The sequence below is a fragment of the Parasteatoda tepidariorum genome, chromosome 10, assembly GCF_043381705.1.
Source record: "Parasteatoda tepidariorum isolate YZ-2023 chromosome 10, CAS_Ptep_4.0, whole genome shotgun sequence".
NCBI classification, from domain to species: Eukaryota; Metazoa; Arthropoda; class Arachnida; order Araneae; family Theridiidae; genus Parasteatoda; species Parasteatoda tepidariorum.
The window spans coordinates 20,398,003-20,420,540 of record NC_092213.1 but is presented as its reverse complement, the minus strand read 5'-3'; the positions used below and the strand labels follow the sequence as shown (position 1 = coordinate 20,420,540).

At 29.6% G+C, this 22,538-nt stretch overlaps 1 protein-coding gene across 1 annotated transcript in view; it reads left to right on the top strand.

Moving 5' to 3' along the window:
* Nucleotides 1-2,020: 2,020 nt before the first annotated feature.
* Nucleotides 2,021-22,538, top strand: part of LOC107442734 (acetoacetyl-CoA synthetase) — a 33,704-nt gene continuing 13,186 nt past the window's right edge. Inside the window, exons 1-9 of the mRNA XM_043041416.2 lie at nucleotides 2,021-2,039; nucleotides 7,287-7,416; nucleotides 10,439-10,542; nucleotides 12,551-12,665; nucleotides 13,193-13,303; nucleotides 15,178-15,275; nucleotides 15,410-15,524; nucleotides 17,255-17,336; nucleotides 18,771-18,921. Coding sequence (XP_042897350.1) covers nucleotides 2,037-2,039; nucleotides 7,287-7,416; nucleotides 10,439-10,542; nucleotides 12,551-12,665; nucleotides 13,193-13,303; nucleotides 15,178-15,275; nucleotides 15,410-15,524; nucleotides 17,255-17,336; nucleotides 18,771-18,921 — 909 coding nt within the window. The 5' untranslated portion in view covers nucleotides 2,021-2,036. The remainder of the gene's footprint in view (nucleotides 2,040-7,286; nucleotides 7,417-10,438; nucleotides 10,543-12,550; nucleotides 12,666-13,192; nucleotides 13,304-15,177; nucleotides 15,276-15,409; nucleotides 15,525-17,254; nucleotides 17,337-18,770; nucleotides 18,922-22,538) is intronic.

Here is a 22,538-nt window from a genome sequence, read left to right as displayed (position 1 = left end):
AAGATATTTTCATTAAAAGTATATATATATATATATATATATATACATGAAACATGATACATTTTTGAAGCCTCCTAAAATTTTCCATGTTTGACACAAATATTTAAATATTATTATTAAAATTTTTCAAAATTTTAAATTTTCGTTTGCTTGAAATTTTCAACGTGAGTAACCTAACATAACACTTTTCAAATGGTATTTAAAGAAATCGAAAACCATTTTAGAGAATAGTTTACTGATTAGTTGTTCCCAACTCTTCATTCTATTGAAGTTTAAGATTAAGTTATTATAGCTTCATTGTAAGTCCTCTTTTCCTAATTAAACAAACTGATTAGTCCGAAAATATTTCGTTGGTACGATGTATTTGATAAGATAAGGGAAACGTTTAACAATCTTAATTATGAACAAATAAATGAAAAAAAAAAAGAACTTTAACTCAGAAAAAAAAATCACTGGAGTTTCACGCTGTATTTCATAATCATAAATTATTGAAATGCTAAATATATTATTTTTCACTTAATTTGACCTGATTTACAAATTAAGGAAAAAAGTATGAAGTATGTGTGTTAACGGGTTAAGCAAACAATGTTATTTATACTTCTTTTGCTACCTGAAAAATTAATGTACTACAATCAAACAATCAATAAATTACGAAATAATTGAGAAAAAATCAATCACCATTCACTTTAAAACTTATAATGCCTAGAATAAAATGGTTTTGAATATTAAAACAGAAGGAATTAAGTTGTTTTTATTTATTTTTCGATATTTCGATAATCAAGTCCAAACAATCAACAAAATTGTGAATGAAAGAGACAAACTTTTGCACTTTAACGATTTTTGCAGTCACGCACTTTTGCAGTCATTGTGCTCGTTACCTGAAAAAAATGCTGAAAATTCTTGATTATGCACTTTAACGCACTTTAACCCAGTTAAGCAGTAGATTAACAGAATCTTTCAAGCTTTAACGGCAAATTACTGATTGTATCGAATAATAAAAGGTGGGGATTGATTGGGGCTCATGGGAATTTGATTTATTTGTTTTAATTATTATTAAAATTTATTATTTGCATTTAGTTAATATCCTTTTAAGAAAAATTACATTTGGTTGGAAATTGGTTTTAATAAGTGTAAACCGAATGCAGGTTTCGACTTATACGCTGAATACCCACAAAATCAAAAATTTTGAATTCACTAGAAGAGAGTTCTGTACTAGAAATTCTGCACTAGAGAATTATTCACTAATTAACTTACATTATCTAATTTAGTAGATAATGTTAGTAATCATTTTTCTAATTTAATAGATAAGCACAATAAAATACAAAAATTACTCAGATATTACAACTAGAATTCAAAACTTAACTACTCAATGAATGAATTTTAATCTATTCAGGAGCAAAACGAATTTCATGCCTGGTCTTAAAATATTTATTGATTTACTAATAGAGAGTCTATTTCTACACTAAAAAGTATGGTAATTAACTTACATTATCTATAATTATCGGCATTATTTCAGTACTCAGCCTTGTTGTTATATTTAAATAATATAGCAGTGCAAAGATATCTCTCTTCCTTTTTTTCATTCAGATAAGTTCGATCAAACACATAGGTTACTCAGATAATACAACTAGAATTTAAGACTTTATTACTAAATAAATGAATTTTAATCTATTCAGGAATAAAACGAATTTTATGCCTGGCTCTAAAATATTTATGGATTTACTAACAGAGAGTCGATTTCTACACTAGAAAGTATGGTAATTAACTTACATTATCTATAATTATTGGCATTATTTCAGTACTCAGCCTTGTTGTTCTATTTAAATAATATAGCAGTGCAAAGATATCTCTTCCTTTTTTTTCATTCAGATAAGTTCGATCAAACACATAGGTTACTCAGATAATACAACTAGAATTTAAGACTTTATTACTAAATGAATGAATTTTAATCTATTCAGGAATAAGACGAATTTTATGCCTGGCTCTAAAATATTTATGGATTTACTAACAGAGAGTCGATTTCTACACTAGAAAGTATGGTAATTAACTTACATTATCTATAATTATCGGCATTATTTCAGTATTTTAACTTGTTGTTCTATTTAAATAATATAGCAGTGCAAAGATATATCTCTTCCCTTTTTTTCATTCAGATAAGTTCGATCAAACACATAGGTTACTCAGATAATACAACTAGAATTTAAGACTTTATTACTAAATGAATGAATTTGACCAATTTAAGAATGAAACGAGTTTTATTGCTTACTGTAAAGTAACAATCTAATAAATCTAAATAAAAATGCAATTTATGACTCATGTAAACTCAAAATGAATGCAAAGAACTAGACTACTTAGCTACTTCAAACTTAAAAAAATGCATTAAGAAATATACTTATACAAATCAGAGTAAATAATCATGTAAGTCATTAAAACTCATTATAAAAATCATTAAAATATTTCCTAAATGCAATTATTAAAAAATTTATGTAAAAAATTTAACTGATTTCTATATAGCTATCAAAAGTATATAGTGATTTTTTTTTATTTAAATTTAACTTAAGCTACATATTTCCAATTTAGATTTTGGAAAAAACGAAGAAAGAAATCGTTTGTTTATTAATTTTGTTTCAAAAAATAATATGGAATATAAGTGCAGTATGTAAATATAAATGTGTACTTTCAAAGACACTGTAAAAATTTTTAGTGTATCTTAACACCAAAAGAATTTCGCTAACCAATTTACACCAAAAGTGGTGTAGTGAAACAGAAATAATTTGGTATAAACAAACTGCTCTGGTTCAGGACAAAATTACGATCTGCGGGTGGATGGATGGCGTGTGAATGCGTCCTCCCTGTAAAACGGGATGTGACGTATGTGCGTGGTGGAAATAGAATTCCTGTCCATAGATGGCGCCACTTCAAAACAAGAAGAAGTGCACCCCTCTGCCTTAAAATAGGCTTGTCAATATTGACAAGTAGCATAAGACAACAACAACAACCATTTTCAATGTTCAGTAACGTTAAAGTTAATGATAACTTTTAAATAAAATAAAAAACAAAAGAGTCAACAAAGTCATTTTTTCACTACGCTGTAAAACGTATCTGAACACCAAAAAATGATGGCAACTACTTTACAACATTTCATTACATGTTCCACTAGACCAAAACCAAGGATAGTTCCTTAGTGCAGTGAACACCTAAACACTTTTTATATTACTTGGTGAAAAATAGCCGCTACCATGTTTGTTGCTCAGTGACACTGAAATTTTTAATTACAGTAAAATAAGATACGCATAAGAGTCAGTAAAGTTACTTTTACGATGCAATATTAAGCAAGAATCATAAATTTAGGATTCATATGTACAATATTTTTTAAAATGAAATTAGTTTGGTAATTAAAAACTTACACATAGCACAGAGAAAATATTGATATGATTTCAAACAAAGTTTAATAAAACCGAAGGGAATGTAATTTAAATATTATTAAAAATTATTTGATTTAATTTATAGATTTATGTAAATCTTATGAAAACATAAATATCTTTAGAATAGTACTAAAAATATACATGCGTTTTATAACAGTTTACATGATCAGTTTGCCAAATCCATCCAGCAAGAAACTAGGAATTGCTTGGAAAATAATAAACCATATGACACAATATAAATATCAGTAACCAGGATAAATATCAGTAACTGTAACTTATTAAATAGGATATGAGCAGTGTGTAGCCTCAAACCGTTAAGAAGATTTTGTAACCATCGTTGAACAGTCGACCCAATTCTGAGTTGACGACTACTAATGTTCAACTCCGCAGCCTTGTAATTTGAAACACAATCTAGAAGAACTCCTGGATCAAGTATTGAGATAAATTTACCTTCGTGGAATGACTTTTTGGTGGAACTAACCCGCATTTGCGTTACATGGAGAGGAAAACAAAGAAAACTCCCCTTAGCTAGCCTGACGACAAGGGGACTCAAGCCAATGATTGATCTAATATTGAGGATATTTTACATTGTAGTCGGTGCGAGCCGAGTGAGGAATTCGGATCAACGAGCCATTTCTGGATTTCGCACAAGGTTCACCTTACTGGAAGGCGAACTCTCTGTCACCTGAGCCACCACGTCTCATCCTCAAGAAGATTTTATTTTATTTTATAGCTGTCGTTGAACAGCCGACCCAATTTTGGGTTTGAACTACTAATGTTCAACTCCGTAGCCTTGTAATTTTGAACCCAATTCAGAAGACAAGGGAACTCCGGATCAAGTAATAGGAGAAACTTGCCTTCGTGGAGGATTTTTTTGATGGAGCTAACTCGGAGTAAGTATTGAGAGAAATTTACATTCCTGGAGAACTTTTTTGACGGAACTCACTCGCAACGCATTTGCGTTGTATTGAGAAGAAAATCACGAACCCCCCCCCCCCNAACCCCCCCCCCCCGGTTGGCCTTACAGCAAAGGGACTCAAACCCATGATCCGTCTACCGCTGAGCATATTTTATATCAACTTTGAGGAAATTTGTATAAAGCTGCAATCGCTGGGATTCGAACCTTGTTCACCTCATTGAAATGCGAACGTTCTATACTCTGACTCACCACGGTTCCGTCAAGAAGATTGAAATTATTTGGAAAATATATGATTTTAGAACTAGCACAGCCGTAGGTTTAGGTCAATAGCTAAGCCTAGTTAGCTAAGCCTAAGCTTCGATATTCGTCTTCATATTTTCAAATACTATATCATATTTCAGATATTTTCAGATTTACTTCATAAACATCAAAATTCGAAGTCTTAACAATTATTGGTGTTTATGCTTTACTGCATCAAATGAATTCGTACAACACTGAAGTAAATAGAAGCTAAATATTATTATTTTATACAATTGATGGATTTATGTAAATATTAAAAAAACATAAATATCTTTATTATACTACTACTGAAAATATACAACTAAAAACACTTAATATGAGTATTTTGTCAAATCAATCAGACCAATGATCTGCTCCCCAGAAATAGGAAAAGATTATGGCTTTGCATTAATTAATGCATTGTATAAGTTGTAAGCGATTTTATAAAATTTCAGTGCATTGAAATTTTTTTTTCCTGTTAAAGTATTTTTTATTAATATCTGCTACTGATATATTTGTTCTTTTAAAATATTTTGCTTTGTAGTATATTTAGTAAACAAAGAAAATTACATAATTGTTAATTGCATAGAGAGTTATAAAGTGCATAGCGCATAGACAAATTTTGGAAAAACTGAAAATGTACAATCTTTGTAAATTTGTAGTAATTAAATTTTTTTGAATATTGGATGACATGAATTGGTCAGTGTATGAGTGAGTTGCCGTCTTTTGTGTTCGTGTATGGCATGCATTTATAATATTTTTAAAAAACAACAACAGGTAACTTTCAGAACAAGTGAACTCTTCAGTTGCGAGTGATAATAAATAAAAATTATCATAGATACACAAAATTATGCTAACTCATTATATCAACACTTAAAACACTTGAAAAATTATACGTCATGAGAGACCTATAGTATAGGATTGCATTACTTTCTACAAATAAACATACTTAAAAAGCTAATTTAAAATTTCTGTTGCAAGTAATGGTGCAAAGGTCTTTGCGCAAGAATTTATTTATGTCTTTTTCTGTTTATTTCATGTTATCTTCCAATCAGTTTTTAACAAAAACAAATGTTTAAAGATAAATTCTTTTGTGTGAGAAAGCAAATAAATAGGAGGAATTTTTCTGACCAAGATGGCCATTTAGTAAACGTCTTTATTTGAGGAAGTGATTTATCATATTCATTTATCTCACATTCATAGTTCTGGAAATTAATCAGTGTAACTGATAACAACTCTTCGATAATACAATTTTCGTTTTGTTTCTTTTCTATCGTAAGCACTCTTGTGAATAAGACATTTAACTAGCTTAATCTAAATATACTATAATTAATAATATTTTTGGTGAGTAATTAAAATTCTTTTTCTTAAAATTTTTTATTTAAATCTGGAAAAGTATTTAAAAATTTTTCAAATAATTTATAACTGCTGAAATTTTTTTTTGCAGAACATTAAACTACTGTATTAGAAGTGTATATTTTATCAATTAGGAAAATTAAAATTTTAAAGGAGTCTTATTTGCTTTTAAAGTTTTTGATTAGATAAATATAATTTAATTTTTTAAATTTTACTTGATGGAAACTAATTATAATAAATGAAATTTGATGATAAATAAATAAAGTTTGATTTTAAATAAATAAAACCTTGTTTTTCTTACAAATTAATTCAAAAATTGAAGCACAAAGCAGCAGTTTTTAGTTAAGAAACCATAAAGCTTTGTTTAAATTCATTTAAGTCTGAAAAAGTATTTAAATAGTTTTCGAGTAATTAAAAACTATTTAAAATATTTCTACAAAATATTAATTTACTGCATCAAAAGGCCTATTTTATCATATAAAACACTAAAATGCATTAAAAATTTAAAAAAGATTTTAATTTGTTATCTATTTTTTAATTAGATAAACTTAATTAACTTTCTGAAATTTTAACTGATTGAAAAGAATCTTAGTAATTTGAGCTTAAAAATAAATAAAATTTGACTTAAAAAAATAAAATCTAGTTATATTTACAAATTAATGAAAAAATTGAAACACAAAATAACGGTTGTATTCTTTCCCCTCTATATAAATGACATTTTAATCCTGTATATTTTAAGTGAAAGACATTACTTTAAGTAAAATTAAGGATTTTTTTTCATTACAGCAATGATTGTAGTTAAATAATGGAAAACATAAGCATTCCGAAATACGAGGTTACAAAGGAATTTATTAAATTAGGTTTTGTAATAAGATATATATTGTACCATTGGAAAATCCTCTTCTTATTATAATTATAATAAAATTATTGAAATTCTTGTTCATAGAGATTTTAATACTCCAATAAAAGTAAAATTAATAAATTAAATTCACTATGCAGGATAACATTTGTTAGGGATATTAACTATAAATGTAATTGCAAACTTCCTTGTTGCGTAAATGTCATGAAACTATTTATATTGAGAAAAAAATAGAGACTCACATAAAATAAAAATTCATATTTATTTCCTTTTATTTACTTATATATGTATTTATTTTTTTGAAATGCAATCTGGAATTAAAAAATGTTGCAATTTTCCGTGCATTGATTGTTATAATATGTGATTTATTTAGGTCAATTTTAAAAGCTTGTTGTTTGTTAATGTATTAAATATCGTTTTCTTTGCTTTATTTGTATTACATTTCAAGGAACTTCAAACAATTATGAAGCCAATAGTAGCAGATCCAAATCCTAAATTACTTTATCAACCTCAAATCAAAGAGACTCAACTTGTTCGCTTTTGCAGATTTGTAGAACAAAGGCATCCAGTGAAATTAGGTAATATAAACAAATATACTTTATTCGTAATTAAATAAACATACTTATCAATTTAACATTTTCTTATAATTATAAATCTATAATTTTCGTTTAACTTATTAGCAGATTTATGATTTTCAGAAGAGTCAAATTTTATAGATCATAATAGTTTTGAAATATTCAATTTAACACCTATCCAAGGATGTAATGTTTTTTGTGATTAATCAAATTAAAAGTTAGTTAAATTTTATATTTTGAAATGTGTTCAAACGATCATCTGCATTGCATTACTAACATAGTATTGCCAAATACTAGATTTTTATACTTCTTTTATCTTTTTCTGAGATACAAGATAGAGGAGAGGGAGTTAATGTGGACTATAACTGTTAACTTTTGCTTTTATTTATCAAATTTTATTCATGAGATATCGTAGATTGGTAATATTGATGTAAAAAAAAGGGATCTCCGTGAATAACTTTTGATCTGATGATCGAATCATCACGTTCTAGGACTCAATCTTAATGATTCGAGGGAGTGATCTCGAACATGGTAATTAATTAATGCAGGTGTTATTTTAAATTACGAAATCAGACACAAAAACGTACTTTCTCTGAATAGAGATATATTTTCTTCTTTTACGGATTCAGATTTCCTCGAAAAAAAAGGGATCACCCTGAATAACTCTTGATCTAATGATCGAATCATCACGTTCTAGGACTCAATCTTAATGATTCGAGGGGTGACCTCAAACATGCTAATTAATCAGTGCAGACGATATTTTAAATTACGAAATCAGACACAAAAACGTACTTTCTCTGAAAAGAGATATCTTTTTTTTTTACGGATTTTTATTTCTGACCTCCTAAATATAGGGGGTAGCCGCAATCTGGGAAATACGGTTTCCAAAGTTTGATCACGAGAGCGGTCCAAAGTTTGGACCCCTTAATGTTAATTTTACTTTTTGCGTATTTCGCTATATCTCGAGAACTTTTTAAGCACATCGAAAAAATTTTGAACTCAATTACATATTTCATTTGCCCAAAACTACCGTGCAAAAACTAAATTTCTGTAAATATTCATTATTTTTTATTACTTCATTAAATAATTTAAAATATTTAAACAGCAAAGGTATGAAATTTTTTACATCGCTTTCAAGTATCTAATTTTACCTGGCGAAATACAAAATTAGAGAGAAATCGATCGAATAGTTCCTGAGACATAAGACTTTAAGCATATGGCCTTTTTAAAATTAGATTTTTCAGGAACTATTCAAATTTTGTATTTTGGAAAGCAAACNTCCCAAATATAGGGGGTAGCCGCAATCTGGGAAATACGGTTTCCGAAGTTTGATCACGAGAGCGGTCCAAAGTTTGGACCCCTTAATGTTAATTTTACTTTTTGCGTATTTCGCTATATCTCGAGAACTTTTTAAGCACATCGAAAAAATTTTGAACTCAATTATATATTTCATTTGCCCAAAACTACCGTGCAAAAACTAAATTTCTGTAAATATTCATTATTTTTTATTACTTCATTAAGTAATTAAAAATATTTGAACAGCAAAAGTATAAAAGTATTTATATCGCTTTCAAGTATCTAATTTTGCCTAACAAAATACAAAATTAGAGAGAAATCGATGCAATAGTTCCTGAGACATAAAATTTTAAACATATGGCTTTTTGAAATTAGATTTTTCAGAAACAATTCAACAGATTTATCTCAAATTTTTTATTTTGGCATGTAAACCTAAATACTTTGAAATGATGTAAATAATTGTATACCTTGTTAATTTTTCTGATAATGTTAATTTCTTCCGACTATTATTAAATAAAATAATAAAAAATAAATAAATATTTACTGAAATTTATTTTTTGAGTGGAATTTTCTTTGAGAAAACGAATTTTATAGTTGTGCTCAAAATTTTTTAAATTTGCTTAAAAAGTTCCAAAGATATGGTGGTATACGTAAAAAGAAATATTAGTATTAAAGGGTTCGAACTTTGGACCCCTTTCCTGACCAAACTATATTTCTCAGATTGCGGCTTCCCTCTATATTTTGAATGTCAGAAATCCAAATCCATCGAAAAAATTTTTATTTAGAGAAAGTACGTTTTTGTGTCTGATTTCATGACCTAAAATATCGTCTGCACTTATTAATTAGCATGTTTGAGGTCATTTCCTCGATCCATTAAGATTGAGTCTTAGAACATGAAAATTCGGTCATTAGATCAAAAGTTATTCTGGATGTATCATTATTTTGGCCCACTGTGCACCTTATTTTTATTGCTATTCATGTCCAAGTCTTAGCAACTTATCATTAAATGTTATTTAACTGAGAATTTTTGATTTTATTGCTATTCAAGTTAAATTGCTTGTAGCATATCATTCAATGTTATTTTATAGTTATTGATTTTACTACTACTAATGTCAAACTTTTAACGACTATCATTCAATGTTATATGATAGTGAATTATTCATTTCATTGCTATTCACGTCAAACAATTAACATCTTATTATTCAATTTTATCTCTTCGAGCTTATTTTATTACTACTCATGTCAAACTCTCAACAACGTATCATTCAAAGTTATTTGATAGAGAATTAATGATTTTATTGCCACTCATATCAAACTCTTAACAACTATTATTTAATGTTATATGATAGAGAATTATTGATTTTATTGCTATTCATGTCAAACAGTTAACATTTTATTATTCAATGTTATCTTATAGAGCTTATTTTATTACTTCTCATGTCAAACTCTCAAAAACCTATCATTCAAAGTTATTTGATAGAGAATTAATGATTTTATTGCCTCTCATGTCAAACTCTTAACTCTTCATTCAATGTTATTTGATAGAGAATTAATGATTTTATTGCCACTTATGTCAAACTCTTAACTCTTCATTCAATATTACTTGATAGAGAACTAATGATTTTAAAGCTACAAATTTCAAACTCTCAGAAATTTATCAATGTTGTTTAATAGTATATTATTGTTTCTATTGCTGCTTATCAAATACATTTAAGATTTCGCTTTTCAGAAAATTATTGGGATCTTCATGCATGGTCTGTAAAAAATTATCCAGAGTTTTGGGATTGCGTTTGGAAATTTTTTGATATCCATACTCTCCAGCCCTACACCGAAGTAAGAAGACATTTTTAAAATCACATTTCAATAACTTACGATTCGAATAATTATCAAGAATCTTTCCAGATTGATTTTGCGTACTTCGCCCACTGGAAGAAGTCGTATTTTTGAACTATTTTTTCTCAAAAACTATTTAATTCTCCTCATATCTTGGTTTTAATAATTTAAAACTACGTAGATTAAGTTGAAGCAAAAAATTGCATACCTTACCTTTCAGACTGTTTTCGACCATTAGTAAAAAAAATAATTAAAATAAATACATAGTAGTTATTTATAGTTACAGTAAGTAAATTAGTAGTTACAAAATTATTTTTAGAACAATCTATATTTGGATAAATAAGTTTTCTAAATATGAGCAACAATCGTTTGATTCACTTCATTAATAATCGGAGATATGTCGAAATATGCAAGAAGTTATTGACGTGTGCCTGTTTAGGCGGAGGGGATGCGATTGTTCTTGTTTTCCAGTGGCGCCATCTATGGCCAAGAATTCAACTTCTGCCACACCATACGTCAAACCCGTTTATAGGGCGAACTCATTCATCCACAGATCGTAATTTTGACCTGAATCAGAGAACGATCGATCTCCAATCTAGTACCCCCAGAGGTATTGATTTCTTATGGGAACATGGATGACTTTCGTGACTCGACAGATTTAACGTGCATCAGTCACTTTACTACACGGGGAGTCGGCGGGGTTCGAACTCACGAACTCTCGGACAAGGGTCCAGTGCCCTACCGACCAGGCTAACTCGGCGCTACACAAGAAGTGAAATTATCATTAAGCCCAGATAGCAGTGTAAGGTTGATTTTAACAACAGCATTAACCTAGAAGGAGTTCAACAAGGTTTATAGAGGATTAGCCATTAAACCACGCAAGCTTGATACAATGTTAAATTTAATTATGCTAGTTTACGCGATATGAGACAAAGTTGAAAAAAGTAAAAACAAAGTTTACAGTAAAAGTTGAAGAAAAGAAGAGATTTTTTTGTAATTCTTTTTGCATACCTTTATTCAATTTGACAGCTTGGCATTCCAATATTTCCACTTAGTTAAAAAAATATTAATTATTTAACTTTCTCATACCAATAAAATGAAAATGAAACAACATTTGCAGTAAGTTTGTCTGCTGTCTGGGGAGGTTCCAAAACTTTGACCTGCTCTTCTGCTTCTCAGCGCCATACTCTCCAGATTGCGGCTACTTTCTATATTTTGATAGCCAAAATGCCAAATCCATCAAAAAATTTGTTTTTGTTTAGAGAAAATACTTTTTTTGCATCTGATTTCTTAACTTAAAATAAAGTCTGTACAGACTATACTCTGTTGCAAGTTAAGAAAAAACCCTTATCTCTATGGAGCACACTAAATAGATGCGAACTCTAAGCTCGAACGAATATCAAAATCACCAACTCTTGAAACGACGTAGCACGGCCTTCTTTTTGCTTATGAAAATATCACGAATTAAATTTCTGCTCGACGAGTTTAATTTTTAAAAGCTTTTATATTGTTTTGAAAGTATAATTATATATTTTGATAGCTAAATAAGACGTAATTATATGCAGTCGCCTATGATTACTTAAATCCTATACCGCAATGGTCTTTTCTTAACTTGCAACTGAGTATAATTTATATGTTTGAGGTTCGGATCTCAAACCATGAAGATTGAACCCTAGTACATGAAAATGCGGTAATTACATCAAAAGTTATTAAAGATATTTGGTTTTCGGCACTTTACGTGCAGTGTTTGATTTGGCATTGTTTCCACAGCTCCGTAACAACCTTTCTCATACATCTAAAATTTACATTCTAGAAATTTTTTTAAAATATTTAAAAAAAATTTAAAAGTTTTTATATAAACAATTATTTTAATATTTTGATAGCTTTTATCATTGGATAATACTTAATTTTATTGTCTTACTAAAATTCCATTTGCAAAGATACTTTGGTGCTCGCAATGCCGAATATAATGAATAATATTGAATACAGATGAAATATTTATGTATAGGTTTATGATAAGGAAAATGACTTTACGAACATGGAATGGTTCAAAGGAGCTAGAATCAACTACGCTGCGAACATTTTGAAATACAGAGATTCACATACAGCTATAATTGAATGTGGTAAGTCGATTGCTTGCAGTTACTGAACATTATTATTGATTGTAGTTAGGGAAAAATAGCGAAAAATAGCGAATTATGTTTACAAAATAAATACTTATATCATAACTAAAAGTTGTAATTTTATTCATTAGTTTTTACAAATGTAAGAATATAAGCTAACAATCCTTAGAATGTTTGAGAAGTATTATATTTTAAAACTATAATCATCCCTAAAAATGAGGGTGAAGTTGGGTGAAGAATTAAGTCAGGTTGAAATTATCACGTTTACAAACTCGTACTATAATTGCAATAATTGTCAGCCGTCTTATAATTTACTTGTTTACCTACTTTAAAACTCTGAATTTTGGAGTCTTTTTTAATGTTTTTTAGAAATTTAATTTTGTTACCAATTAACAAAGGAAAAAATGGCTATTTTAATGAATATTTTATCCCCCTTGGAACCACCTATTTGTTGAATATTTTTTAAATTTAGCGTAAACAAAAAGGTTCTTTTGAACTTTTGCATTTATTTCTTTATTTCTTTCCAGATGATTATGACAATGTCGCCTATATCACATATGCACAGTTGTACGAAGAAGTCAAAATATATAGAGAAGCTTTGAAAGAGAATGGAATATGCAAAGGAGATGTAGTTGGAGGTATAAAGCATGTACTTATTTATCAACACGTGACGCAAAGTTATTTCCATTTGTAAATACAGGGTTATTCCTAATTACCTCCGGGGTTTCGAAGCGTCATAGTAAAAAAAACGAAGACGAATATTGCAAGAAAGAACATATGAAATTATTCCGAAAGNCTCTCCCAAGAACAATGTTTTCATGGGGCACATTAGGACCCATAATCCTCATAGAACAATCCCTGACGTCTGTAAGCTACTTGAACATAGTTGCATTCACCCATTCATGACAGCAGTTTTTCCTGCGGGGGATGGTGTTTACCAACAGGTCATAAGGGTCGAATCGTCGAGGAACATTCCAGTGACTTTCAAGTCATGTCTTTGCCCCCAAATTCACCTGACCTTAATCCAATAGAGCATTTGTGGTCCTACTTGGAAAACCTAAGTCGTGCTGCCACGCTACCCCCTCGCAATGTGAGGGAATTGCAAGACCAGTTGGTGAGCGCTTGGTACCAGATACCTCAGACTACCTATCAGCACCTTGCCAATGCCACGGCGGGTGCTAGCAGATTTGAGGGCTAAAGGTGGTCCTACATGTTATTAGCAGGGTGATCGTAATGTAATGGCTCTTCGGTGTATATTGATACTACTGATAGAGGAGATTACGTAACTGCGCAGTAAAAAAATTCCGGATCAAAGTACTGGCAAAGAAAACCTGTACTCAGTATGTTAGTAATGTTTACCGCAGCATGTTATGGAACAAAAAACCTGATATACTGTAATTTTAACAGTAATAACTACCTTAAAATATCTGTATTACACTTATTAAATAAATAATTCTGTGAAAGTTACGTTATAATATTTTATAGTAAAATGGATTTTACGGATGATGCTGGTGCTTAATACCGTAATTTAATCTGGAATTTTTTTACAGTGTGCTGTCTTCAATAAACATCTTTTAAACCAATGAAGTACATTGAAGGTTGTAAATTAACGCAAAACAACACTGAGAAAAGAAGTATGGTTTAAACTAATAGAATATGGTAAAATCTATTGAGCTCCTGGCTCTATGGGAACATCAAAAAGATAGATAATTTTTACCGAAGTGGTTTGGTACTGGTTTTGGTAAAATTAACAATAAAATTTGGTTTTATAATATTTTATAAAATTTTTTAAAGAGGGTAAAGCATGTTAACTTTATCATGATTTCTTAGAGCCTGGCATACAATTTGGTCAAATATTTGCTTTTCAGTTTTACATTTTTTACTAAATGTAGGGTAATAAGAACTATAATTTTAAAATTCAGAATTTTCAGTAAACCATCGCCATATGAACGAAAAAATTACCGAAAAAATGGTTTAAATACCGTAAGTTTCAGTTTCATAAATCAGAATTGCAGTTTTTTTTAATTTTTTATTTTTTAAAACTTTTTTTTAACCATAAATGTCATTACAATATAGCACGGTAATTTTATCAAATTTTTTTTTTGCCGTGAAGGAAAAAACCAGTTAAGTTACTGGTTTTGACGTTTTTATCACCCTTTTCGTTAATAATTCTTCTGGTTTTGATAGCGTTTTTCTTCGCTTTAATATCAATTTGTGACTCCTAATATGTAGAGATATTTACTTCCTAGGAATAATAATAAAGTTCTATATAGGGTGGTGATTACAGAACACTCTGTATTTATTCTTCCATGATCGCTTTTTCATTATTTCTTACAATCTTAATTAACAAATTAATCATTTATATATTTGTCATCATATTTTTAAAAACCATTCATAAAGATTTTTAATTTTTTATCAATATAATTTATTAGAACTTCTTAATTTTTTATCAGCACAATTTATTAGGACTTTTTAATTTCTTGTATCAATTTAAGGTTAATTTTATTTGCAGTATATATGTCAAATAAGAAGGAAGCAATTTTCTCCTTTCTCGCAACTGCGAGTCTTGGTGCAAAATGGTGTGGATCACTGCCTCTTATGGGTGTAAAGGTATCATTAACATTTATGTATCGTTTTTACAAAACTTTTGAAACATTATAATAGAAGTGTTTTACTGGTGTTAATATTCTATTTATAATGTTTATTCTGGCTTAATCTAAGAGTTTTGTTTTGTGATATTTCAGGGAGCTCTTTCACGATTTGAGCAAGAACAGCCTAAAGTACTTTTCACTGCAGGAAACTTTCATTTTGAAGACACAGAGATTAAAATGATGGAAAAACTTCCCGCTGTTGTAAACGGTTTGTATCGGCTTTTGTTTGCTTTTTAAAGAATGTGTAGCGTATCTACCACTACAAAATTACAACTACAATTCACTAGTATATAAGACATGTTAACTCGATTCTATGGGGGGGGGGGTACCTTTTCATAGATAAAATTTGACATGGTCGATAACTACTATCCCCAGAAATTATTGCACTATAGTTTAATACAACCCTTGTCAAAGGGAATTTTTTTTGATTTTTTTTATTAATTTACCTTGTTCAGTTATTTAAATTTGCAAAAATTTTATTCTCATTTTTCATTAATCTTCCAATTTAATAAAGATCTACTCTACTGGAAAAATAGGTAAGTAAAATTTTCTTTTCTAATTTAAAATCCTACAAGGGAACAATTTTTTCTTCTGTTGGATGAAATTTTTGTGAAACGAATCTTAGATACTTTCGTTGCGCTGATTTTCATGCCTGCAATTGGTTTCGCTCCCCTAGCTACAGTTTTTTTATTGGCATTTTTAGTCTATTTTGTGTCGAAATATTTAAGTTTTAAAACGTTATATATATAACAGGGGGTTGTGTAAATGTCACGACCAACTTCTAAGGTAGTTAGGATACTATATGGATAAGGATTAAAATAGCTTAGCAACCTATGCCCAGAAAATATCATTGTACGCCTCTAGGGACACTCCCCTTTTATGAACTATTTTTTCCCCGAGTGTTTCTGAATAGGTTATAATAGGGAAGTTTCCATAGACGCATACGACTAAATTTCTGGCATGGGTTCCTGTGCAATTTTAATCATGATGATGTACCATAACTCCCCTAATAAACTGTCGTAACATTTGCTCGGCTAACACCCGTTATATATAATGTTTTTAAATCTGTACATTTTTTATGAAGAAAAGATTACAAAATTAATTTTAAAAAAACTGTGGCTTAGAGAGGGAATCCGATTGCAGATTTGAAATCCTTATAATTGAATTAGGCAAGATCAATTGTCTCCATAAATGCAACCAAAAATTTGTTCTTCATAGTTATTTATTCATTTCGTTCAAACATTTTGATTAACAAAAATTTTCGTTAATTGTTTATTAAATTTCTAATTTAAACATTACTTAATATTTTGTTCATTTTTTCGATGAGCAAAAAATTTTCTTATAATTAGTAATTAATTAATTAATTAATTTTCTAACTTAAAAATATTAGTTATTTATTTCGATTCGCATAATTAATTTACTCTTGGGGACAGCTTGAAAAAACGCGAAAAATTCTCAACTTTTGAAATGGCACTAAGGGTGGATGAATATTTGTTTCTTATTTTTTTCGGTGGTGGATCCCAAATAGTCCAACGTCTTACCAACAGGTCTCTCTCGGCCTACCATCGCTTTAAAACACCTGGTTTATTAGTAACATTAAATCAAGAGTAGCTTTTGCCCATATGATTGTCAAAAAATATTTTATTATGTCAATATAATATGTTATATTAATTTTTAGTGTTTTTTTATGAATTCTTTTATCATGTAAAAGAAATATATTCTAAAATATTCTAATTAAAATAAAAAAACTATTAAATTAATTTGAAATGTGTACTTATTGTTTTATAAAATTTTTAAGCTTGTGTGATATTTAAATACTTTTCATTACACGAGCTTCATATGCCTGACACAAACAGTCACAACTAGAAGTATGTCACACAATTTACTATAATTTATTGTCTAATAATATTAAATTATTTTTTTTAAAAAATTTGACAGCCCTTCCTGAATTGAAGAAAGTAGTTTTCGTACCTTCCAGAAATAAAGATATAGTGGAAACAATAGATCACATACCGAAATGGTAAGCTTTTTCATCATATAATTAAAAGCTGAGACAGATTTTGTATTTTCCAAAAAAAAAAACATTTTTTTTTTTATATCATAAAGTTTTGACAATTTTATTACTTTTAACAATTTCATTACTTTTAAATAAGTTTTTTTTTTCACTTTAAAAAATTTCACTATGAATGTTCAGATTTATATCTGAAAACATGTTATCTCTCATTAATTTTTTTGCTACTTTTGATTGACATCTACTCGAGCACGAACTTATAAAATGAAAAAGTTAAGATCTCACGAGAGAAATTTTCTACAACAATGGGAAAGTAGTTCATATTTAAAACAAAAAAGCGGAAAAAATTACAGTAAGCCTTTAAATTTGGAAAAACTTTTGAGCAAATAGCAATTTTGAAAAAAAAAAACTCTCGTTAAAATTAGATTACAAAATGGTTTTAGCAACACTTCAAAATTCAATTCTGTAGCTGCATTTCAGCTGATAGTCGATTAACCAACATAATTTTTAAAATTTTTCTTTTTACTACAAGTTTAACATTTAATAATTATCGAACTAATAATCTATTCGTAATTTTTTAATCCATTAAACTCTTTGTACATTTTTGTACACACCTTTGTAGTTTCAAGTTTCTAACTTCCATAGATTTTGAGCAGCAAAGCAAACTCTTACGTAGAAAAAAAATGAAACATTGCATTTTAAGTTACAATAACTATCGGGAAAATTGGAATTTCAAAGAAACTCTGTGTTAAGTTCATAAACAAATGGGACCCTTTCAGCATGCTAAATCTCTACTCTACTGTATTTGCATTTCTGCGGGCTGTAGAGCGACCCGTATGCTTAATAATTCTTGAACAGTTAATAACTCTCACACAAATTATTGAACGTTAAGTTTTTTTTTCATTCCAATGTATTTTCAATACACTTTTCTTATAAATTACTAAGTCTTACAATCAATGCGCATCAAAATAAAATGTATCATAAGATTTTTTTCTTTTAAGTATAACACTTGATAATTCTCGAACTATTAATCCAACGTAATTTGCATTTAAAGTTACAATAACTTTTGAGAAAATTGGAATTCCGAAAAAACTTGTGTTAAGTTCATAAGCAAATGTGGCCCTTTCAGTATGCTAAATCTCTACTCTGCATTTGCATTTCTGCGGGCTGTAGAGCGACCCTTATGGTTAATAATTCTTGGACAAGCAATAACTCTAACACAAAATATTGAATATTTATTCCAATGTATTGTTTGTACACTTTTCTATAAATTTCCAAGTCTTATAATCTTGGTGTTTCAAAGCAAAATGTAACGCTAAATTGAAAACCCTAACAGTTGTGACAGCTGCGGCTGTTAAGATATTTTTTTTAATCAAAGAAAATACGACTTTAAGTTTAATATCTTATTTTCTGAAGATATTTACCACATTCTTATTGTTGCAGTGTTTTCATATCAGATTTTCTTGAATCTGCACGAAGTAAACATGATCTAGGTGACATTCAATTTGAAGAAGTGCCATTCGACTATCCTCTTTGTATCAGCTTCACTTCGGGTACAACGGGTCCTCCGAAACGCCTAATACATTCACATGGCGTAAGTATTGATACAGTATGCAAACGAAAACAAGTACTGTAAAAGAAAAAAAAGTTAAAGTCAATTGCTACTAAGGTCAACAAAGAAAAATATTATTTTAGTTACTTTTTACTAAATAATTACAATTCTTATAAATATATATATATATACATATGACAGAATCATACATGCGTATGACAGACTCGCCACTGACGGTATTTATTCATAAATTTATGTCCTACTAAATACACTCTATAAGAAAAAAAATCGACGCACCAAAAACGCACTAAGACGCGCAAAATCGATGCTCGATCAGGCTGGAATGATGCCGACTGGGGACGTATAGTCTTTAGCGACGAATCCCGCTTCCAACTGTGTCCTGACGATCATCGAAGACGTGTTTGGAGACGCACAGGGCAGAGGGGGGATCCTGCCTTCACTATTTCACTCCACACCGACCCTCAACTAGACATTATGGTCTGGGGTGCCATTTCCTTTGACAGCCGGACCCCTTTGAAAAGTAGTAATTCAATAAGTANAGTAATATAAGAGAAGAAAAAAAATTAAATTCAATTCCCACTTAGGTCAACAAAAAATATTATTTAGTTTAGTTTAGTTTTTACTAAATAATTACAATTAATATAAATATATACACCGAAGAGCCATTACATTATGACCACTCTCCATCCATAACAATGGGCTCGCCCAGGTTTTCATGGTTTCTCGCCCAGGAACAGTGTTTTCATGGGGCACATTAGGACTTTAAAGTCTAAAAATACAAGAAAGATAATTGGTTTTCAAAAGCATGAATAAAAGTAAAAATATTAAAAACTAACTTGCTGGCAAAAGCATAATTAAAATAAACACATAAAAAGATAAATTTAAGTAATAAAAGCAGATGATAAAATTAGAACACCAGAAAGTTGTTGATTTTTTAGAATTAGTTTTGTGTGGAATTTGAGTTTTCACTATCCCGTTACGGGCACTTTATCTATTTAGTCGTTTCATAATATTTTGTCTATCCCGCTACGGGTGAGTTTCCTTATATCCCGTTACGGGCTTTTCTTGCTGTTTTATGATCTTTTCACTATCCCGTTACGGGTAATTCATATTTGTTACTGTTTGTGTTGTTTGTAAATAAAAGTTTTTATAAAAAAACTGAACAGCTCTTTAATATTGCTTAATACGCTACAGGACCCATAATCCTCATAGAACAATCCCTGTCATCTGTAAGCTACTTGAACATAGTTGCAGACCAGGTTCAGCCATTCATGGCAACAGTTTTTCTTGCGGGGGATGGTATTTACCAACAGGATAATGTACCATGTCATTAGGGTCGAATTGTCATGGATTGGTTCGAGGAACATTCCAGCGACTTTCAAGTCATGTCTTGGCCCCCAAATTCACCTGACCTTAATCCAAAAAAGCATTTGTGCTCCTACTTTGAAAACCAAATTAGAATTGTCACGCTACCCCCTCGCAATGTTAGGGAATTGTAGGACCAGTTGGTGAGCGCTTGGTACCAGATACCTCAGACTACCTATCAGCACCTAGTGGAATTAATACCACTGCTGATGCTAGCAGTTTTGAGGGCTAAAGGTGGTCCTACATGTCATTAGCAGGGTGGTCATAATGTAATGGCTCCTCGGTGTATATACAAATGACAGAATCATACATACATAGGACAGACTCGCCACTGACTGTATTTATTCATAAATTTATGTCCTACTAAATATCTTATATAAGATAATTTTTTTTCTCTCAAATAAAAGTAAAATTAATTAATTAAGTTTAATTAATGAATTAATATTTGAAAACACTGTATTAACATCACGTGTCATCCACTATAAGTGTATTTAAACTTGATTGACTTCAAGTATATTAAAAAGATGTATTTAGTGGATGAATGAAAAGTATTTTATTAATTATTGAAAATTTGAACAAGATATATAAATATATATAGGGAGAGGGTCAACGAATAGTAAAAATTGAATAAAGAAGATGTTTTATTAACTCCTCTTCCCCCCCAAGAAAATAAATTACAGATATTCTTATTTTTCTTTTTGTCATTTAGTCCGCGTTTTAATTATTAATTTATAAACATTATTATTAAGTAATTAAATATTTATTATTAATATTTATTAATAATATTTATTAATAATATTTATTAATAATATTCGTTAATAATATTTATTAATAATATTTATTATTAATATTTATTAATAATATTTATTAATAATATTTATCATTAATATTTATTTAAAAAACTTATTATTAATAAATAATTACTTCTTATAATGTAACGCTAAATTGAAAACCCTAACAGTTGTGACAGCTGCGGCTGTTAAGATATTTTTTTTAATCAAAGAAAATACGACTTTAAGTTTAATATCTTATTTTCTGAAGATATTTACCACATTCTTATTGTTGCAGTGTTTTCATATCAGATTTTCTTGAATCTGCACGAAGTAAACATGATCTAGGTGACATTCAATTTGAAGAAGTGCCATTCGACTATCCTCTGTGTATCAGCTTCACTTCGGGTACAACGGGTCCTCCGAAACGCCTAATACATTCACATGGCGTAAGTATTGATACAGTATGCAAACGAAAACAAGTAATATAAGAGAAGAAAAAAAATTAAATTCAATTCCCACTTAGGTCAACAAAAAATATTATTTAGTTTAGTTTAGTTTTTACTAAATAATTACAATTAATATAAATATATACACCGAAGAGCCATTACATTATGACCACTCTCCATCCATAACAATGGGCTCGCCCAGGTTTTCATGGTTTCTCGCCCAGGAACAGTGTTTTCATGGGGCACATTAGGACTTTAAAGTCTAAAAATACAAGAAAGATAATTGGTTTTCAAAAGCATGAATAAAAGTAAAAATATTAAAAACTAACTTGCTGGCAAAAGCATAATTAAAATAAACACATAAAAAGATAAATTTAAGTAATAAAAGCAGATGATAAAATTAGAACACCAGAAAGTTGTTGATTTTTTAGAATTAGTTTTGTGTGGAATTTGAGTTTTCACTATCCCGTTACGGGCACTTTATCTATTTAGTCGTTTCATAATATTTTGTCTATCCCGCTACGGGTGAGTTTCCTTATATCCCGTTACGGGCTTTTCTTGCTGTTTTATGATCTTTTCACTATCCCGTTACGGGTAATTCATATTTGTTACTGTTTGTGTTGTTTGTAAATAAAAGTTTTTATAAAAAAACTGAACAGCTCTTTAATATTGCTTAATACGCTACAGGACCCATAATCCTCATAGAACAATCCCTGTCATCTGTAAGCTACTTGAACATAGTTGCAGACCAGGTTCAGCCATTCATGGCAACAGTTTTTCTTGCGGGGGATGGTATTTACCAACAGGATAATGTACCATGTCATTAGGGTCGAATTGTCATGGATTGGTTCGAGGAACATTCCAGCGACTTTCAAGTCATGTCTTGGCCCCCAAATTCACCTGACCTTAATCCAAAAAAGCATTTGTGCTCCTACTTTGAAAACCAAATTAGAATTGTCACGCTACCCCCTCGCAATGTTAGGGAATTGTAGGACCAGTTGGTGAGCGCTTGGTACCAGATACCTCAGACTACCTATCAGCACCTTGTGGAATC